The following is a 16594-nucleotide window of genomic DNA, read 5'->3' on the forward strand; positions in this document are numbered from 1 at the left end:
TATAGGGAAACCAACATCCCCACCTTATGTCACGCAATTGCCGGTGGGCACTGTGACAATAAGAGGAGAATATGAGGAGACGGAATTAGGGACCCCTGCTAGGTCAGAACACGTCACTAGGTCAGAAACCCCCGCTAGATCAGAGACCTCCCTTAGGCGAGATACCCCCCCTCCCAAACTGACCCCGCAGGACCTCTATCCGAAAAACCTGGCGGCATATGGCGAGACAGTACGTCGGAAGTTGTATGATGCAGAGGAAAAGGAGGTAGAGAACCTGGGCAGGCAGAGGGAGGGAGTCGGGAGGAAGTTAGAGGAAGAGGCCCGTCAAAATGTGGCACAGCAGACATCAGGGAAACACGGGGCGTGTGGCCACACTAAACTGTTGAATGAGGAGGAAGATGAGAATGACACAAAACCAGGACAGGAGAAAGGAAACATTACAGGAACCCTGACTTTCGCCCCTACATTCGTGGGAAGTGTGACGAGCACAGGCCAGTTTCCCCTGCTAATAAAGGGGAACGATATCTTTCACATGCCATGGTCACCTCTAGACATCGATGGTTTAATAGTAAGACTACCGGACCTTTCAGAAGGAGCCTCCAGGTGGATCACGCAGTTTGAGGAAAATACGTCATCTTTTCTGCTAGCAGTAGGTGACGTCAAATCCCTGTTGACGCGTTTGCTAGGAGTTGGTGCCTGCCGGGACATCATGGGTGACACATCGATGCGAGTGGCATGCGACACGCAGGCCCATGATGGAGACATATTCAACGCGCATAGAGCGGCGTTGTGGTACAAACTCAGGAATCAATATCCATCACGTATTAATCCGGCAAAACTGGCAGGCAACCCCATAATGGAGACGGAAGGGCCTGGCGCCTATGTGAACAAAGTACTGAAGGAGTGGAGAGGTGAGCTAGGACACAACCCAGAGATTGACCCGTTGCAGAGAACGATGTTTAGAGAAAGTGTGATGAGAGGGCTTCCAGAGGTGGTTAAGAATAGACTGGAAGACGTGGTGGGGTTAATGGACATGACTTATCCTTTGTTCTGTGCACATGTAACACATAGTGTGGAGAAGCAAAGGGCTCAGGAGCAGAAACTCAGGGATCAGGATAGAAATGACTCAAGGAAGTTAACTCAGCAACAACTGCAGCCCCAAAGGAGGTTGCAGGCAGTAATGGTGTCATCTGCGACCTCTCCACCCATGCAGGACCAGGGACCCCCGCCTGCACCTCAGGTAGTGAGAAGCTATGGCTATAGTTCACAGAACCAGGCGTTCAGGCGGCAGGCAGGGAATGGGCAATCAGGCCCACGGTTTACACAGGGACCGGGGAACGAACAACAGTTTCCCCGTTTCCACTGTTGGAACTGCGGCATGCAGGGACACAGGGAAATGAGATGTAGGCAACCATACCGTCCCGGCTCGGAGTATGGAAGACCCGTGCGCCAGGGGGAGTCACAAGGGCCCCACGACCAGGGGGAGACAGGAGGGCCCCGAAACCAGGGGGGTAATCACTAGGGGTGCCCAGAGAATGCGACGGGGGGAAATCAAATGATTGTGGTTTCCAAGGGAGCTGAGCAAGAACCTATTCTGCAGGTCCTAGTGGAGGGCAAATTAACAGAGATGATGGCAGACACTGGAGCAGGTTTTTCCTGCATAAAGCAAAAATACGCCGCTCACTTACCCCAGTCTGGACAGTATGTTCGGACGGTCGGATTCTCGGGAAAAACACAATTAATACCCACATCAGATCCAATCTCTATGACGTATAACAACAAGACCATAACAATACCTGTATTAATTTCGGACAGCACCCCGCGCAATCTCTTGGGACGAGATGCAATGTGTAAACTAGGCTGTAAAATCCTATGTACGCCTGAGGGGATTCAAATTGAACAAGACGTGTACCAAATGATGCTACAAGGGACGGGGGAGAAAGAGGCCACTGTGTTCTGGCTGGGCAACATAGATGCAGAGCTGCAAAGGGTCTGTGCCCCCTGGGAGCCATTTCTGAAAACCCAACTGCCTCAGTCTAGACAAACAAACATGGAGGCACATTGCACACTACAATATTTGACGAATAGTGACCTAGTTAGGAACAAGGCATGGTTGCAGGGACAGCCCGAGCAGGTGCAGATTGACTCATCTGCGATAATTGTAGGGAGACAGGGCGCGGCGTTGAGGGTTAACACGGGTAAGTATCTACGGGAACAACATAGACTAAGAGACGCCGCCCCACACATCACTCTGAGAATAAATCCTGGTTACGAATCCGAACATCTAGGTTCAATGATACAGGAATCCGAGACTCAAAGGTGGGTCTCCACGGAATCTCCGCTAATTTGGAACAGCGCAGATGGGAGTTTCATAAAAATAATGATTTCCTTTTCAGTTTTGGCAAAACCGCAAGTAATCAGATTACCAGGAGACCCTTGCGTTATTCCAGAGGCGGATGCTTTGCTGGAACAGGACATGTTGGCGCGCACCCCGGAACGGTTGTGGTCAAAACACGACACAGATGTGGGTCTAATATTGTCGGCACAGCCAGTGAAGGTCAGGTTAAAGAAGGGTTGTAGACCACCCTTTATCAGACAGTATACAATGAAGCCAGAGTCGGATGAAGCTATATCACATCAGATTGAGGGACTGTTAAAGGGGGGAGTGCTCGTCCCTTTCAAATCCAGATGTAATACACCTATCCACCCAGTGCTAAAGGCGGACAGGGCTAGGTACAGACTGGTACACGATTTGAGGGCGGTGAACGACGTGGTGTCTGGACCAGAGGCGGAAGTCGCTAATCCACACACCCTCCTGACAAACATCCCGAGTAGCTCGCAGTACTATACGGTCATTGATCTCACGCAGGCATTCTTCAGTGTTCCATTGGAAAAAGAGTCTCAGTATCTGTTTGCTTTTACCCACAGGGGGAAACAATACTCTTACACCCGGTTGCCACAAGGGTTCGCGCACTCGCCGCATTACTTCTCGAAGGCGCTCAAGGAAGACTTGCAAGGAGTGTGCGACACACTACTCAGCACGGTTTTACTGTATGCAGATGACATTCTAATCTGCTCGGATACACGTCAGCAGTGCCATGAGGACTCCATCAAAGTTTTGAGTGGATTAGCCGTGGGAGGCCACAAGGCATCCCGTTCAAAACTGCAGTACTGCCAGCCAAAAGTTGAGTACTTGTCTCGCGTCATTCAAAAGGGCATAAAAAGCATCTCACCCACGCAGCTCGAAGCTGTATCCAAGGCACCTAGGCCATTGACGGTCCGACAGATGATGACGTTTTTAGGGATGACTGGGTACAGCTCTGAGTGGGTGGAGGACTATACGATAGCGACAGCGCCGTTGAGGATGATGATAAAAGAGGCGGGTACAGACAAGCTTCGCGCTCCCTTGACATGGACCGAGGAGGGGGAGGACGCGTTCATAAACATTAAGCGTCTGTTGTTACAGGCCCCTGCCCTGGCGCTGCCGGATTATGAGAAGTGTTTCCACCTATTCGTCTCACATAGAGCGCAGCATGCGACAGCTGTCCTGACTCAAACACAGGGGGGGAGTGGGAAAAAACAACCGATAGCATATTACTCTAGAGCTCTTTCGCCGGTAGAGCAGGGTCTGCCACCTTGTTATCAGGCCCTGGCCGCAGCACATTTGATGTATGAGAAGGCAACGGCCGTGACAATGGGATATGACATTTGCATTTGGACACATCACAAATTGGCAAACTTGATTGAAAGAGGCAAATTTGTTCTGACCAGCCAACGGCAACAGGCTTACATGAGGCTCCTGCAGTACTCGGACGTTACGATAAAAACATGCCACGGCAGTAACCCGGCGGATCTGGTACCACTCCCGAGCGAGGGTCAACCGCATGAGTGTGAGGTGGAGGTACAGGCTTTCGTGAAACTCCGTCCTGATTTGGGAGTCGACCCGCTCGCGATAGCAGAACTCTCACTTTTTGTGGATGGGTCCTGCTATCGGGAGGGGGAAAATTTAAGGTCAGGATACGCCGTCGTACAGTGCAAACCTAACGGAGAAACACTAACAAGAAAGGCCGAACAATGCATGCAACCATGTTCGGCCCAGCTTGCAGAACTAATAGCACTAACAGAAGCATGCATAATAGCTAAAGATCGCACGGTTAACATCTTTACAGACTCTGCGTATGCGCATGGCGTATGCCACCTATTCGCGGCCATTTGGAAGGCAAGAGGCTTTAAGAAATCGGACGGCTCACCGATCCTTCACCACAAGCAGGTTGTGGCGCTTATTCAGGCTGTAAAGTTGCCCAAAAGCATTGCTATCGTAAAGTGCCAGGCACACAGAAAAGACCTGTCCTTTGTGACGACGGGAAACAACGCGGCGGACGAGGCCGCGAAGGCGGCGGCTGCGGTGCCGTCCACGGCTGTTCTGATGTTTGCGGCCGAACTGACGACTGAGGTAACTGAGGATAATTTGAGTGATCTTCAGGACTCAGCCACGCAGGCCGAGAAACAGTCGTGGACGGAGAGGGGGGCTGTAAGGGGGGCAGATGGTCTGTGGAGGAGTCATAACGGTTTGATAGTCGCCTCCATCGATCTTCTGTCCTTAGTGATACCTGAGGCTCATGGTGTTGATCACTGTGGAAGAGCAGAGACCCTGAAACGAATCACGAAAATGGGATTTTGGTCCCCAAAGCTTCAGGCACAAATTGACGTTACACTAGCCAGGTGTTTAACATGCTTACAGGGCAATGTGCGCAAAGGAGTACCGACAGTGGCGGCTTACACACCCCTCCCTGAGGGACCATTCAGACATCTGATTATGGACTATACAGACATGATAACGCCAGTGCAGGGCAAACGATACCTCCTGGTAGTAGAGGACTGCTTTAGTCGCTGGATTGAGGCCATTCCATCTAAACACAAGAACGCGGACACAGTGATCAAGTTCCTGTGTCGCGAGGTCATTCCGAGATTTGGAATTCCCACGATATTACAAAGCGATAATGGCCGCGAGTTCATCGACAAGGTGGTTAAAGGGCTGATGCAGAAATTAGGTATAAGACAGCGCCTTTCCTGTGTCTATAGTCCCGGGTCGCAGGGGAAGGTGGAAAGGGCCAATCTGGTCATTAAAAACAAACTGTTGAAAATCTGTATGCAAACTAAGCTTAACTGGATTGATGCTTTGCCGCTTGCTCTGATGGCTATTAGAAGCAGCGTAAACCGCCAAACACAGCTAACACCGCATGAAATGCTTACAGGCCGCAGCATGCCAGCACCGCCATTTAGACACCTGGCTAGGGGCCCGGCATTAGATATTTTTGAGCAAGATCTGAAAAAATATCTTCAGCAAGTGACTAAAATACATGAAGCTGTGTTTCGACAGGAGCAGAGAAAGGAGAGAAAGGGGGAGAAGGAGGCGGAGAAGGAAGCCACCAAACCGAGACTGATCCCTGGGGACTTGGTCTTCGTAAAGGTCCACAAGAGAAAGTGGTCATCACCCCGGAGAGAGGGCCCGTACGAGGTGATCCGATCGACTGGAACGGCAGTCCAAGTCAAAGGATCAGCGACCTGGTTCCACTTCAATCACTGCATAAAGGCCAGCGGCGATCTCTTGGGGGATACAATCGATCGCAGTTATGCAGAACCCGACATGGAGGGTCCGAGACGGCAACTGGAAGGTGCAGTGCCTGCTGATGCTCCCGCAGATGTTGGCAGCAGTGTGCGGACGGTCGGCCGGGCACAACGACGTCATTAAGAACCGTCACGGTCGACCCGTCCTTGAGGATGACGGGTTTGAGTGGGTAGGAGTCCCACGGGGTCCCGCTCAGGCTCAAGTACCAGCAGACTTTCATGACCAGGCTCAGAATCAGGCGCCCCCTTTTCCCTCCATCGAGGAAGGGGGGGAGAAGATAAGACTACAACCAAACGGGGTGTTTCCCGTAGGACCGCAAGGGCATGTTTTTGATTTTGACCATTCCCCCGTTACAGGCGGGGATACTTACCATTATACTAACGAGCATCGGGTTGTGGGGGTAGATAGGAGAGTTGAGCCTGTCCCGAACCAATCACAGGGGACAGGGGTGAGGGGAAAAAGGGAGGTCAAGGACACTGAGTCGGAAGAGGTGGGGGGACAGGATATGTTCCAGAGGACAGCCGGAACGTTGAGGGACTCAGTGGGCTCACTCTGGGCCAGGTTGAGGGGTTTGCTTCCTTCCGGGGAACAAGATGGGGGCGACTATGACTATGACGAGGAAGACCCGGAGGCTGACCCGATGTATAGGGCGGCTTTAGGGAATGAGTGGTTTAAGTGGGTCCAGTACACGAGCGCGCAGAATCAGATAGAGGATTGTTATGTCTGCTCCAAGGCACGTCCGGATAGGCTGCTGGTGAAGGGCACGAAGTTCAGTTGGGCTCAGTGTGACAGGGACGCAGAGGCATGGGAGGGGCCCCATAATAGTCGCCCTTGGTGCGAGGCAGAGTGTTTGGGGTTTCTCGGCTCTAGTCGTTTTAAGGCGGCAGGAAACGTCACGGATTTCAAGGATGTCACTATGCGGGAACGGTGTAGGAAATTGGATGTACGTGTGCAGGGGGTAGCGACGGGGTTGCCAATACCCAGAGGTGTCAAACTATGGCTGACCAAGGATTTCGAGTGCTTGCAAAAGGAGGGGACCCGGGATGTAGGGGAGGTGGCAGAGGGGCGGTGCACTACTATTTGGAGCATCACGACTAACTGTACGAAAGAAGGAAAGTGTGGACACGGGGTCGTGTTAAAGGGAGTGGATACCAACCCACGGCCTGTAGCTTGCCCTTTTCATGTCCAGGATATGGCACTGGCGGACCAATACTGGCTCTGCGGCGGTAGGAGGTTGAGGAATACACTTCCTTTAGATTGGTCAGGTAGATGTGCCCGGGTTCAGGCGATCATGCCAATGGTGGTCCTACCATTATCAGTGACGGAAGGACCTTCTGAGTCTCCTATCTCTCGAACGAAGCGTAGCTACAAGGCAGACCCAAGGGTGTATCTGGACAGCATAGGACAGCCAAGGGGCATTCCAGCCGAGTTCATGGCTAAGAATGAGATTGCGGCAGGGTTTGAGTCTATTCTGCCATGGATATCGGTCAATAAGAACACCGGGTGGATCAACTATTTGTTTTACAATCAGCAGCGGTATCTCAATTACACCGAGGAGGCGTTGGATGCAATGGGGGACCAGATGCACGCGACCAGTACGGTGGCGTGGCAGAATAGACAGGCTCTGAACTGGTTAATGGCGGAGAAGGGTGGAGTCTGTTCCATGTTTGGACAGTACTGCTGCACATTCATTCCGACGAATGTGGGGCCAGGGGGAAAGTTCTCCGAGGCCATGGCTAAGCTGAAGGATTTGAGGGAGGAATTGAGGGGGAATTCTGGCCGGAATGAAGAATGGTGGGGGAGTGGGGTGTTGGAAAGATTGGGACAGTGGGGAAGCATAGTGATGCAGACGGGGATATCCATCGGGGTGGCAGGGTTGATATTGGTTCTCCTTTTCTGTTGTGGTATGCCTCTCTTGGGTAGGCTGGTAACTTCACACGTAACGAGCCAAATGCTGATGGTGGGACAGAAAGAGATTGAGCCACAAATCGGGCCATATCCTCAGCTTTATGCTGCCTTAGAGGGAGACGAGGGGATAGAGGATTAGGGGTATGGTGAGGTAGGGACATTTTCTTTTTGTTGGTTCTTTCCTTTAAGAGTGACGGGGGATGGTCTGAGCGCAGTTTTGTTGGTTTATTCCTTTAACTAGGAATTTTAGTCTGATTTTCTAATGATCCTTCGGCATAGAGATTGCAACCATTGAAAATCATTGCATTGTTTTTTATTTTTTTATTATTTTTTGTTTATTTTACTTGTGGTCCTGGTCAAACCGGAATGGGAAGGGGCATCGGCAGAGTGTCGGTTCTGAGCCTGAGGAAGCATTGAGAAGAAGTGGTCGGGGGATCGGTTCTGGGGACTGGAGGGACAAAAGGGGGGGGCTAACGCAGTGGGCAAGATGGGCACCTCCCGTCGAAGATGGGGGGACACGTGGTGAGGTCGGTACCAGCGCCTCCCGTCCAGGCATGGGGACATGCTTCTACGAGGACTGGAGGTGTGGCGTGGTGGTTGCTGTATTGGCAAAATGTGACTTTTGGCAATACGGTGAGGAGACTATGGCGTGGGCATGGAAGGGGGGCTGAGCGATGGACACTGGGACTCAATGTTATGGAAGAGACAATGTCATTTTTTTTGGGAGGGATGTTCTATGTTTAGTTCTGACGGTCAACTTCTCCTTTCCCTGATGAGAGTCGCGGTTTCCGGCCGGAACTGTGGCTCATTTGGTAAGCGGTGGAGGTTGGGGGGATTTGTCTGTCAGGTTAGGATTATAAATTGGGGTATTTTTTTTTTTTTTTTGATGTTTTATTGTTACTCTTGTTTTGAGCGGTTTTGTGTTTATTGTGAGAACGGTAGTCAGCCTTTGTTGGTCCGTTAGGGGTCCAGTGAATGAAGTAAGGTTTCTTGTTTAGTTAGACGTTCACATTTTCTTGGTTATATGATTTGGGTGGGACTAGGGATAGCCCCAAATGGGGGAATGTTGGGGAAAATGTGTATACGAGGGTGGAGGTAGGAAAGGGGTTAGTCTTGACTAGTTTAATATAGGTCAACTAGCAGGGCTCAAAGACACTAGGGCGACAGTCTGGCTGATGTTCTTAAAACAGCTTCAAGATAGCAGATGGACATTTCAGTACATCATATCGTGTGTTCTAATCTTGTGTCTTTTCTCTCTTACACACATACACAGCACACACACAGACACAGCACACACACACAGACACACACAGTCGCACAGACATACACACCGACACACACACACATTCCCTGTGTCACAATACACACATACAATACACACACGTCTGTACACAGACGCACACACACACAGACACACACACACATACACACACACACACACAAACACACATATCTCACTCTCTCTTCATGTTCTTAATGTTTTACATCATATCGTGTGTGGATATCATATCTTGCTTATCTCTCCTCATGTTCTCTCTCTCTCCAATGTTAAATCTACGTATCATCTTAATGTACGTCATGTCAGATCTGACATGATGTGACACGTCATCATATCTGTCATGGGGGCAGGACTGAGAGGGGATTTAGGGACAGGCAAAGGGTTCCAGGACAGAGTGTTTTTTGTTCAAGCTGTGGCGATCATCTTTGACCCATAGCTCTTGCTGTTAACGAACTTCTTTTCTTAAATAAATTACCTATTTGTTACAATTGGAAATATCGTCTCCTGCTGTGTCAAACAACCTTTCCACAACAAGATGAACAGTTATTTTTAAATGTGTGATCTAAAGATAAACAAAGGGTTTTAAAAGTGTTATATTTATCTTCTCTTATAGTACCAGAGAGAAGCTGAGGAGAATCAACCAGCAACAAAAGCTAAATTTGTTTAAAAAAAAATATATATATATATATATTTATTATTATTTTTTTTGTATCGAAATGGTATCGAAGTATCGATACTTTTCAAGGTATCGTATCGAAGTCGAAATTCCAGTATCGTGACAACACTATTGGCTAGTGATCCTAACATTAACTGTCATTGTCAAACTGTTGTGAACCATAACATTACTGTAACTGAGGTGTACAATTCCCTGACTGTATTGATAAGTATGGTATCATTAAACCACTACCGTCTTATGTACTTTAATTACTGGCCATACAGTACATGATATATATAATGATGAACACTTCCCCACAATGAATCGGTTCCACACAAAGTTGTAATTAAGTATTTATTGCAGCAAAAGGTACATAATATACTTTCTTTACTTCACTTTGAATGCGCTTATAAGGCAAAGGAATGTGCGTAGGCAAATCAATAACGAATGTCCATTCTCTGGTTACGCAGGAGGTAATCATACAACCTGAATCTTAGGGAATTATATCTATGGTACACTAGTAATATATAGCGGGAGATACTGGAAGGGTCCCCCTGGTTGTAAGCCAGCAAGGGTAGAGGATCTGTCGGTAATAGAGTCTGGGTCAACGATGATAAGGAGACTCCGAGTACGGGAGACGGTGCAATAAGATCTTGATCCACAGACGAATACAGCTGTTCTCCGTAGCCTGTAGCTCCACAGGGAAGAAAGCTAGCCTGCCTCAGGCTTCTGAGGGGCAGACTCGACGTGGCTCCTCACAGGGTAAATCCCACACACTGGTGGGCGTCGGCGATTCTCCGCTCCATTAATTACAGGACCAAAAGCAAATATAATCCAGCCGAAAAGGGCTATGCAGTCGTCGGGTAGATAATCCAGTGTACATGTCCACACGGTCCTCGTCTAGGGCTCCTCGGGTGAAAGCGCCATGAAAGCAGCCCAGCCTGGATAAGCACTCTAGCTGATACGAGGAAAACGTTGGTGATGCTGGTCACTGTAGAACTTTAGCCGCACGATACACTATACACAAATAGACTATTACTGACTTAATAGAAATATGTCGCACTCGACGGTATAGCGCCAAACTCTGACACTTCAGTTATTAATTTGCACGCGGTCTCAATGCTCTATTTGGGGCCAAACAGGCCATACTTCACCACACGTAGTATCGTGGGTGAGGCTTCAACTTATTGGGTAACAACACTTCTGTATTCACCTGCGCCCTATTTATACGCTTAGATGAATAAACTAGTACCAGCTTTATTCCTGTCTCAGATCCTTGCGCAATACCATTCTTGTCCAGGCATGTCCCCGGCGGTGACTTTGAACCTGACTTTGGAGGCATGGCCTTGGCGCCTGTGGACCGCTGTCCAATAGGAGAATGAAATATTATGGTCTGTACTAGGCTAAAGGGATATTCCGTGTATATGTACAAGGAATATACAAGGGATATCAAACGATATACAAATATTATGCAATATATATCAATCAATAAATATATATATTCGGTTTAATCTGATCCTTTGTAACAATTACAGTAACCCTGGGTACTGTCTAACAGTTCTGAACCAGGCCGACATTGCCACCCTCGGTTAGTGGTCCGTATCCGCATTTCCCATAATGTTGGCGTGTTCCAAAAAAGCCTACTTTTTTGCTTTAAAGGTGCTATAAACATTCAGCCACTAGATGTCACACTAGAACACCAGCATTTGTCATGTATCCTATCAGATGCATTCCACATGAAGAAATGGGAAGTATGGAGGGGATACATGCATGCAACATGTAAACAACAACATTCATTTTGGACCCGCATAAAATGATAAATCAATAAATCAATAATTGTTTGGGGGGGGGGGAGCAATACTTTTATTCTGCACCTTTCTAAAAGCATGTATTGTAAAAAAAAGGAAGAAAAAAAAGATAAAAACAAATACAAATGTTATCTAAAGCACTTTTAAATGACAGTTCTCTCTCTTAGTTGTCTAAGAATATTTTGATCATGGGAGTGAGCGTGTTGTAATAAATCACAAATGTATTTGGAACGTGCTTTAGAAACTTACACTGTAAAAAAGAAAAAGCCACTGGGTGACTAAACACGGCGGGTTGCATGGCCGCTGCCCACAGCAGCACACTGCAGAGATGCTTTAACCCTTTCACTGCCACACTACCAAACGGTTAACCCTTTCACTACAATTCACAGAAGGTTAACCCTTTCACTGCCACACAACAGCCGGTTAACCCTGTCGGTAGTGTGATAGTAAAGGGTTAACCTTCTGTCGTGTGGCAGTGAAAGGGTTAACTGTGTGACTCGGAGCAGTCGGAGCCTAAACCCAAAGTTGCAGTGAGCCGCGCTCCCTTTCCTCCCTCCGCTCGGGCCCCTATGGGCCAGACATCAACGCGGAACTCTGTTATTGCTAGTGCTGCTGCGACGGAAGCAGCTGAACCGCTGTGCTTCCTCTGCCTCGACTCTGTTACCTGCCATACATACACACCCCTGGGACAGGGGAAAGAGAGGCACTGCACGCTGTGTGACCCATATTCACTTTACAGAGGGAGAGAGAGAGGGAGAGAGAGAGAGAGAGAGAGAGAGAGAGAGAGAGAGAGAGAGAGAGAGAGAGAGAGAGAGAGAGAGAGAGAGAGAGAGAGAGAGAGAGAGAGAGAGAGGGGTTGAGAGGGTGGAGTTGGTAGAGGGGAGGACAGATGGAGTGAATGGGCAGAGAGAGAACGTCGGAGAAAGAAGGGAGTTAAGAGATTGGAGAGAGGGGGAGAGAGGGAGGCAGGGCAGAGGAGAGAGGGAGGGAACAGGGTGTAGTGTGGGAGAAATGGAGAGAGAGAGAGAGAGAGAGAGAGGGGGGGGGGGATAAATCCTGACTGCTGCAGTATTAATTCTTAATTGGAATGAGATGCTGTTCTTCGGCGTGGTGATTCTGCTTCATTGAGCTTACAGGAAGAGACCTGGGGCTGGCTGTTTCCAAAAAACCTGTGGAGAGGAGAGCCACTGCTCCCACCTCGCAATACCCCAATTCATCACACACACATACACATACCAGTACACAAGCATATACACACACAAACACACATTGACTTACTTCCTTGATTCATAGTACCCTCGACTCGAATCCAAGTATAAAGGAAGGAATCTCTGTCTGTGTGTCTGTGTTTCTGTCTGTCCTGTCCTTCGCATATCTCAAATCAAATCAAAATCAAATCAGGAACCGCTGAGTGCAGAGTCGAATTTGGTGACACTTTCCATTTTGGCCTGGAACTTTTGAACCATAACACTCAGAAACAAAACTGATCTATAGACAAATCTATCCATGTAAGCAACGGCCATTTGCATCAGAGATAGATTTTCCGTTACATCGAATTTTGTCCAAATCACTTTTTCACTATTCCTCATACAGATTTTGCGCAATTGTCACCAAATGTGGTACAGAGCATTTCTGTAACTTTTTCAAATGTTTGATATTCTATACAGTTTTTTTTTTTTTTTTTTTTTTATAGCTGGCCCTCAAATATTGCTCAAATGCTGTGGGCAGGGCTAATATTACAAGAAATGTCATATCTCTTGAACGCTTTGCGCTACTACAACCAAATTTGGTGGACATGTGTAGATATGATGTCCGTGTGGCCGTGACAAATCTGGTGCCATCTGGCTAATAGCTGGTGCTGTAGCAGCATCATAAGTTTAAATAGCCATCATGGTCCTGTTTGGCCAGTGTCATTTTGTTCCCTCTCGAGAACACTGCAAGGAGCACTTCCAGGAGCCAAGTGATCGGCCCGCTCTGAACGGGCATGCATTCTGAACGGGCATGCATTCTGAACAGACATGCATTCTGAACGGGCACGCATTCTGAACAGGCATGCATTCTGAACGGGCACCGAGCACGCATTCTAAACGGGCACGCATTCTGAACAGGCATGCATTTCTGAACAGACATGCATTCTGAACGGACATGCATTCTGAACGGACATGCATTTCTGAACAGACATGCATTCTGAACGGACATGCATTCTGAACGGACATGCATTCTGAACGGACATGCATTCTGAACGGACATGCATACTGAACGGACACGCATTCTGAACGGACATGCATTCTGAACGGACATGCATTCTGAACGGACATGCATTCTGAACGGACATGCATTCTGAACGGACATGCATTCTGAACGGGCACGCATTCTGAACGGGCACGCATTCTGAACGGACATGCATTCTGAACGGACATGCATTCTGAACGGACATGCATTCTGAACGGACATGCATTCTGAACGGGCACGCATTCTGAACGGACATGCATTCTGAACGGACATGCATTCTGAACGGGCACGCATTCTGAACGGACATGCATTCTGAACGGACATGCATTCTGAACGGACATGCATTCTGAACGGACATGCATTCTGAACGGGCACGCATTCTGAACGGACATGCATTCTGAACAGACATGCATTCTGAACAGGCATGCATTCTGAACAGACATGCATTCTGAATGGGCACACATTCTGAACGGGCATGCATTCTGAACGGGCACAGAGCACGCATTCTAAACGGGCACGCATTCTGAACAGGCACATACTCTGAACGTGTCGGGCACCGGGCACGCATTCTGAACGGGACGCTTTCTGAGCAGGCACGCATTCTGAACGGGGCACCGAGCACACATTCTGAGCGGGCACCGGGCACACATTTTGAATGGGCACCGAGCACGCATTCTGAACCGGCACCGAGCACACATTCTGAACGGGCACGCATTCTGAACGGGGCACGCCCCCCAACAACACTACTAACAAGCAGCAATACCGAGAGCCGAGCATTCAGCCCCTGTTCTGAACGGGCACTCCGAATGGCCACGCCCCAAACAGACACTGCACGACTAGTAGGTAAATAAAACCTAGTAACTCCAGCTGTGATTGGCTAGAGTAAGCCTTGTTCTGGCCTGAGGTCCACAGTACCATCTGGCCAGTCAGTCAGTGAGACTGAGTGCTGTCTGACTGCAGAGCCTGGAGGACAGACCCAGATCACTGTGGTGACCTCAAGTGTGAAGTGCGTACCTCTTACTTAACCCTTTCACTACCACACTACCAAAGGGTTAACCATTTTACGGCGACAATACAGAAGGTTAACCCTTTCACTGCCACGTGACAAAGGGTTAACCCTTTCACATCCACACTACAGAAGGTTAACCCTATCACTACCACACTACAACCTTCTGTAGTGTGGTGGTAGTGATATGAAAGGGTTAAAAAGTAAGGGGTTAAGGATGAGGACGAGGACCATTAAAGAAAAAAGACACTGATGATGAAGTTCATTCTTAATGTAGCCTCCCTCCCTGGCAGCTAGAGGCTGTCTTGTCTCCATGACGTCGTGAATGAGTGATGGGCTGTCTCTTGCTGCTTTCTGAGAGGTCGCTGTGTGCGAGATTTATGTTGTGCTAGTTTGCGTTTGGTCGAAATATGACGTTTTCTTTTTCTTTTTTACCTCTAGCTCACAAGCCTACAGAAAAATAAATCTGAGTTCCTCTGCAGAAGAATAGGAGTGGGAAAATAAGACACAGTAGACAAGGCTCTTTCAGCTTGACAACCACAAGGATTTAAGGAGGGTTGTTCTTGTCAGTGCTGGGCCAGCAAACACTTACACAGGCCTGGAGCTACATCTGATATACAGACGTTTACAATCCATGTAACTTCCCTGGCGGTTCTTCAAAGTTAAAGCATCACCGTTACGCACACGTGAAGGCCAAAACAAGCCGCGAGATAACCACACAACTGGAGATTCAGTTGGCATAGTTTCCTTGTTGTGTTGTGTAACCCTGATTCTGTGCTATTGTTATCAAATAAAGGTGTTGGTCCACAATTAAAACATCAAATATATTATAAACAGTCAAGGTATTTACAAAAGACGGACACGTGCTATGATATACACAATAATATGGCAAGACAGCTGGCACCTCTTGAAGCTCCGGGGGGAATAACATGACAATAACTCAGCTAAGGCTATAATAAATCACCTCGTAAAAAAACCTATCCGAGAGAAACATAAAGCAATCCCACAACAATTTGATTATGATTTAGGCCTACTTGAAATTTAAATAAGCACGTTTATAACACAGTTTAGGGTATTGCAATAGGTTGATGGCAACAGTAGCTACTGACACTTTAATGGACACATAATTTGTCTGTTCGTTGTATAGCTGAGCTCACACCATAAAAAGCCACGAATCGCTATATATATATCGATAGGTTTGTGGCACCTCTGAACATGACATAAAACAGCCGGCGAACATTAAGTATAGGGGGCTGAAGTCCACTCTGAACAAGCCTGAAGTGTTTGGCGACCAATATGCTAATGCTGTCAATGAGGTCTCTATGTGATACTACTTACGTGTATTGCTGAGGGAACGTCAGCCCCTCTGCTCCGGGCCATGGTGCGCCGAGAATCAAGAGAACCTGGAGAGATACCAAGCAGACGATGCTGCGAGACTGTGTGCCTATCGCCATTTTCCATTAAAAAAAAAAAATTCTAGTCACGGGTTTTCAATGCGTGAATGAAGCGTTCCCGTTCGTCTCGAATCATGCATATGTGTGTCCAGATTTTCACGTCGGTTCCTCTTGTCGTGTTGACACTAGAAAAGCAGGCGTTCTCATCATCATGGACCGTCGGAGATGCACTGAACGCAGCTGCCAGGAGGACACTGCAGAGAGAGCCGCTCGCCTGCTGCACACACCGCCTCGACGCGCGCCCACCTCTCTCTCACCAGCAGCGGAGGATGCAGGCGCGCTCCTCGCGCACAGCGGGCAGCAGTAGTGTACTGTACAGTAGAATAATCTACTACACATCCAGATACATTACATACACGTGCTCTTTATTTTCAGTGTCAAATCACTTAGATGAAAAAGGGGAATGTTTAATTACCGCATATTCTGTGAGAAGGGAAAGGCTATGGAATCAGTGAACATGTTGGATCAATCAAACGGGCATCTATCTATCGATCGACGATGCTCTATATCTAGATTTATATCTATCTATCTATCTATCTATCTATCTATCTATATCCGTCTATCTATCTATCTAATTTATCTATCTATCTATCTATCTATCTATCTATCTATCTATCTATCTA

General features: G+C 48.1%; 1 protein-coding gene across 1 annotated transcript in view; it reads right to left on the reverse strand.

The window, feature by feature from the left end:
* The window catches only part of cacna2d2b (calcium channel, voltage-dependent, alpha 2/delta subunit 2b), a gene marked incomplete at both ends in the record, with an annotated part of 138855 nt that extends 122884 nt beyond the window's left edge, over positions 1 to 15971 (reverse strand). Inside the window, one exon of the mRNA XM_084316007.1 lies at positions 15856 to 15971. Within this exon, the coding sequence (XP_084172133.1) occupies positions 15856 to 15971 (116 nt within the window). The remainder of the gene's footprint in view (positions 1 to 15855) is intronic.
* Between the last annotated feature and the right edge of the window lie 623 nt (positions 15972 to 16594).

This window comes from Notolepis coatsorum (assembly GCF_963971535.1).
Source record: "Notolepis coatsorum genome assembly, chromosome: 6".
NCBI classification, from domain to species: domain Eukaryota; kingdom Metazoa; phylum Chordata; class Actinopteri; order Aulopiformes; family Paralepididae; genus Notolepis; species Notolepis coatsorum.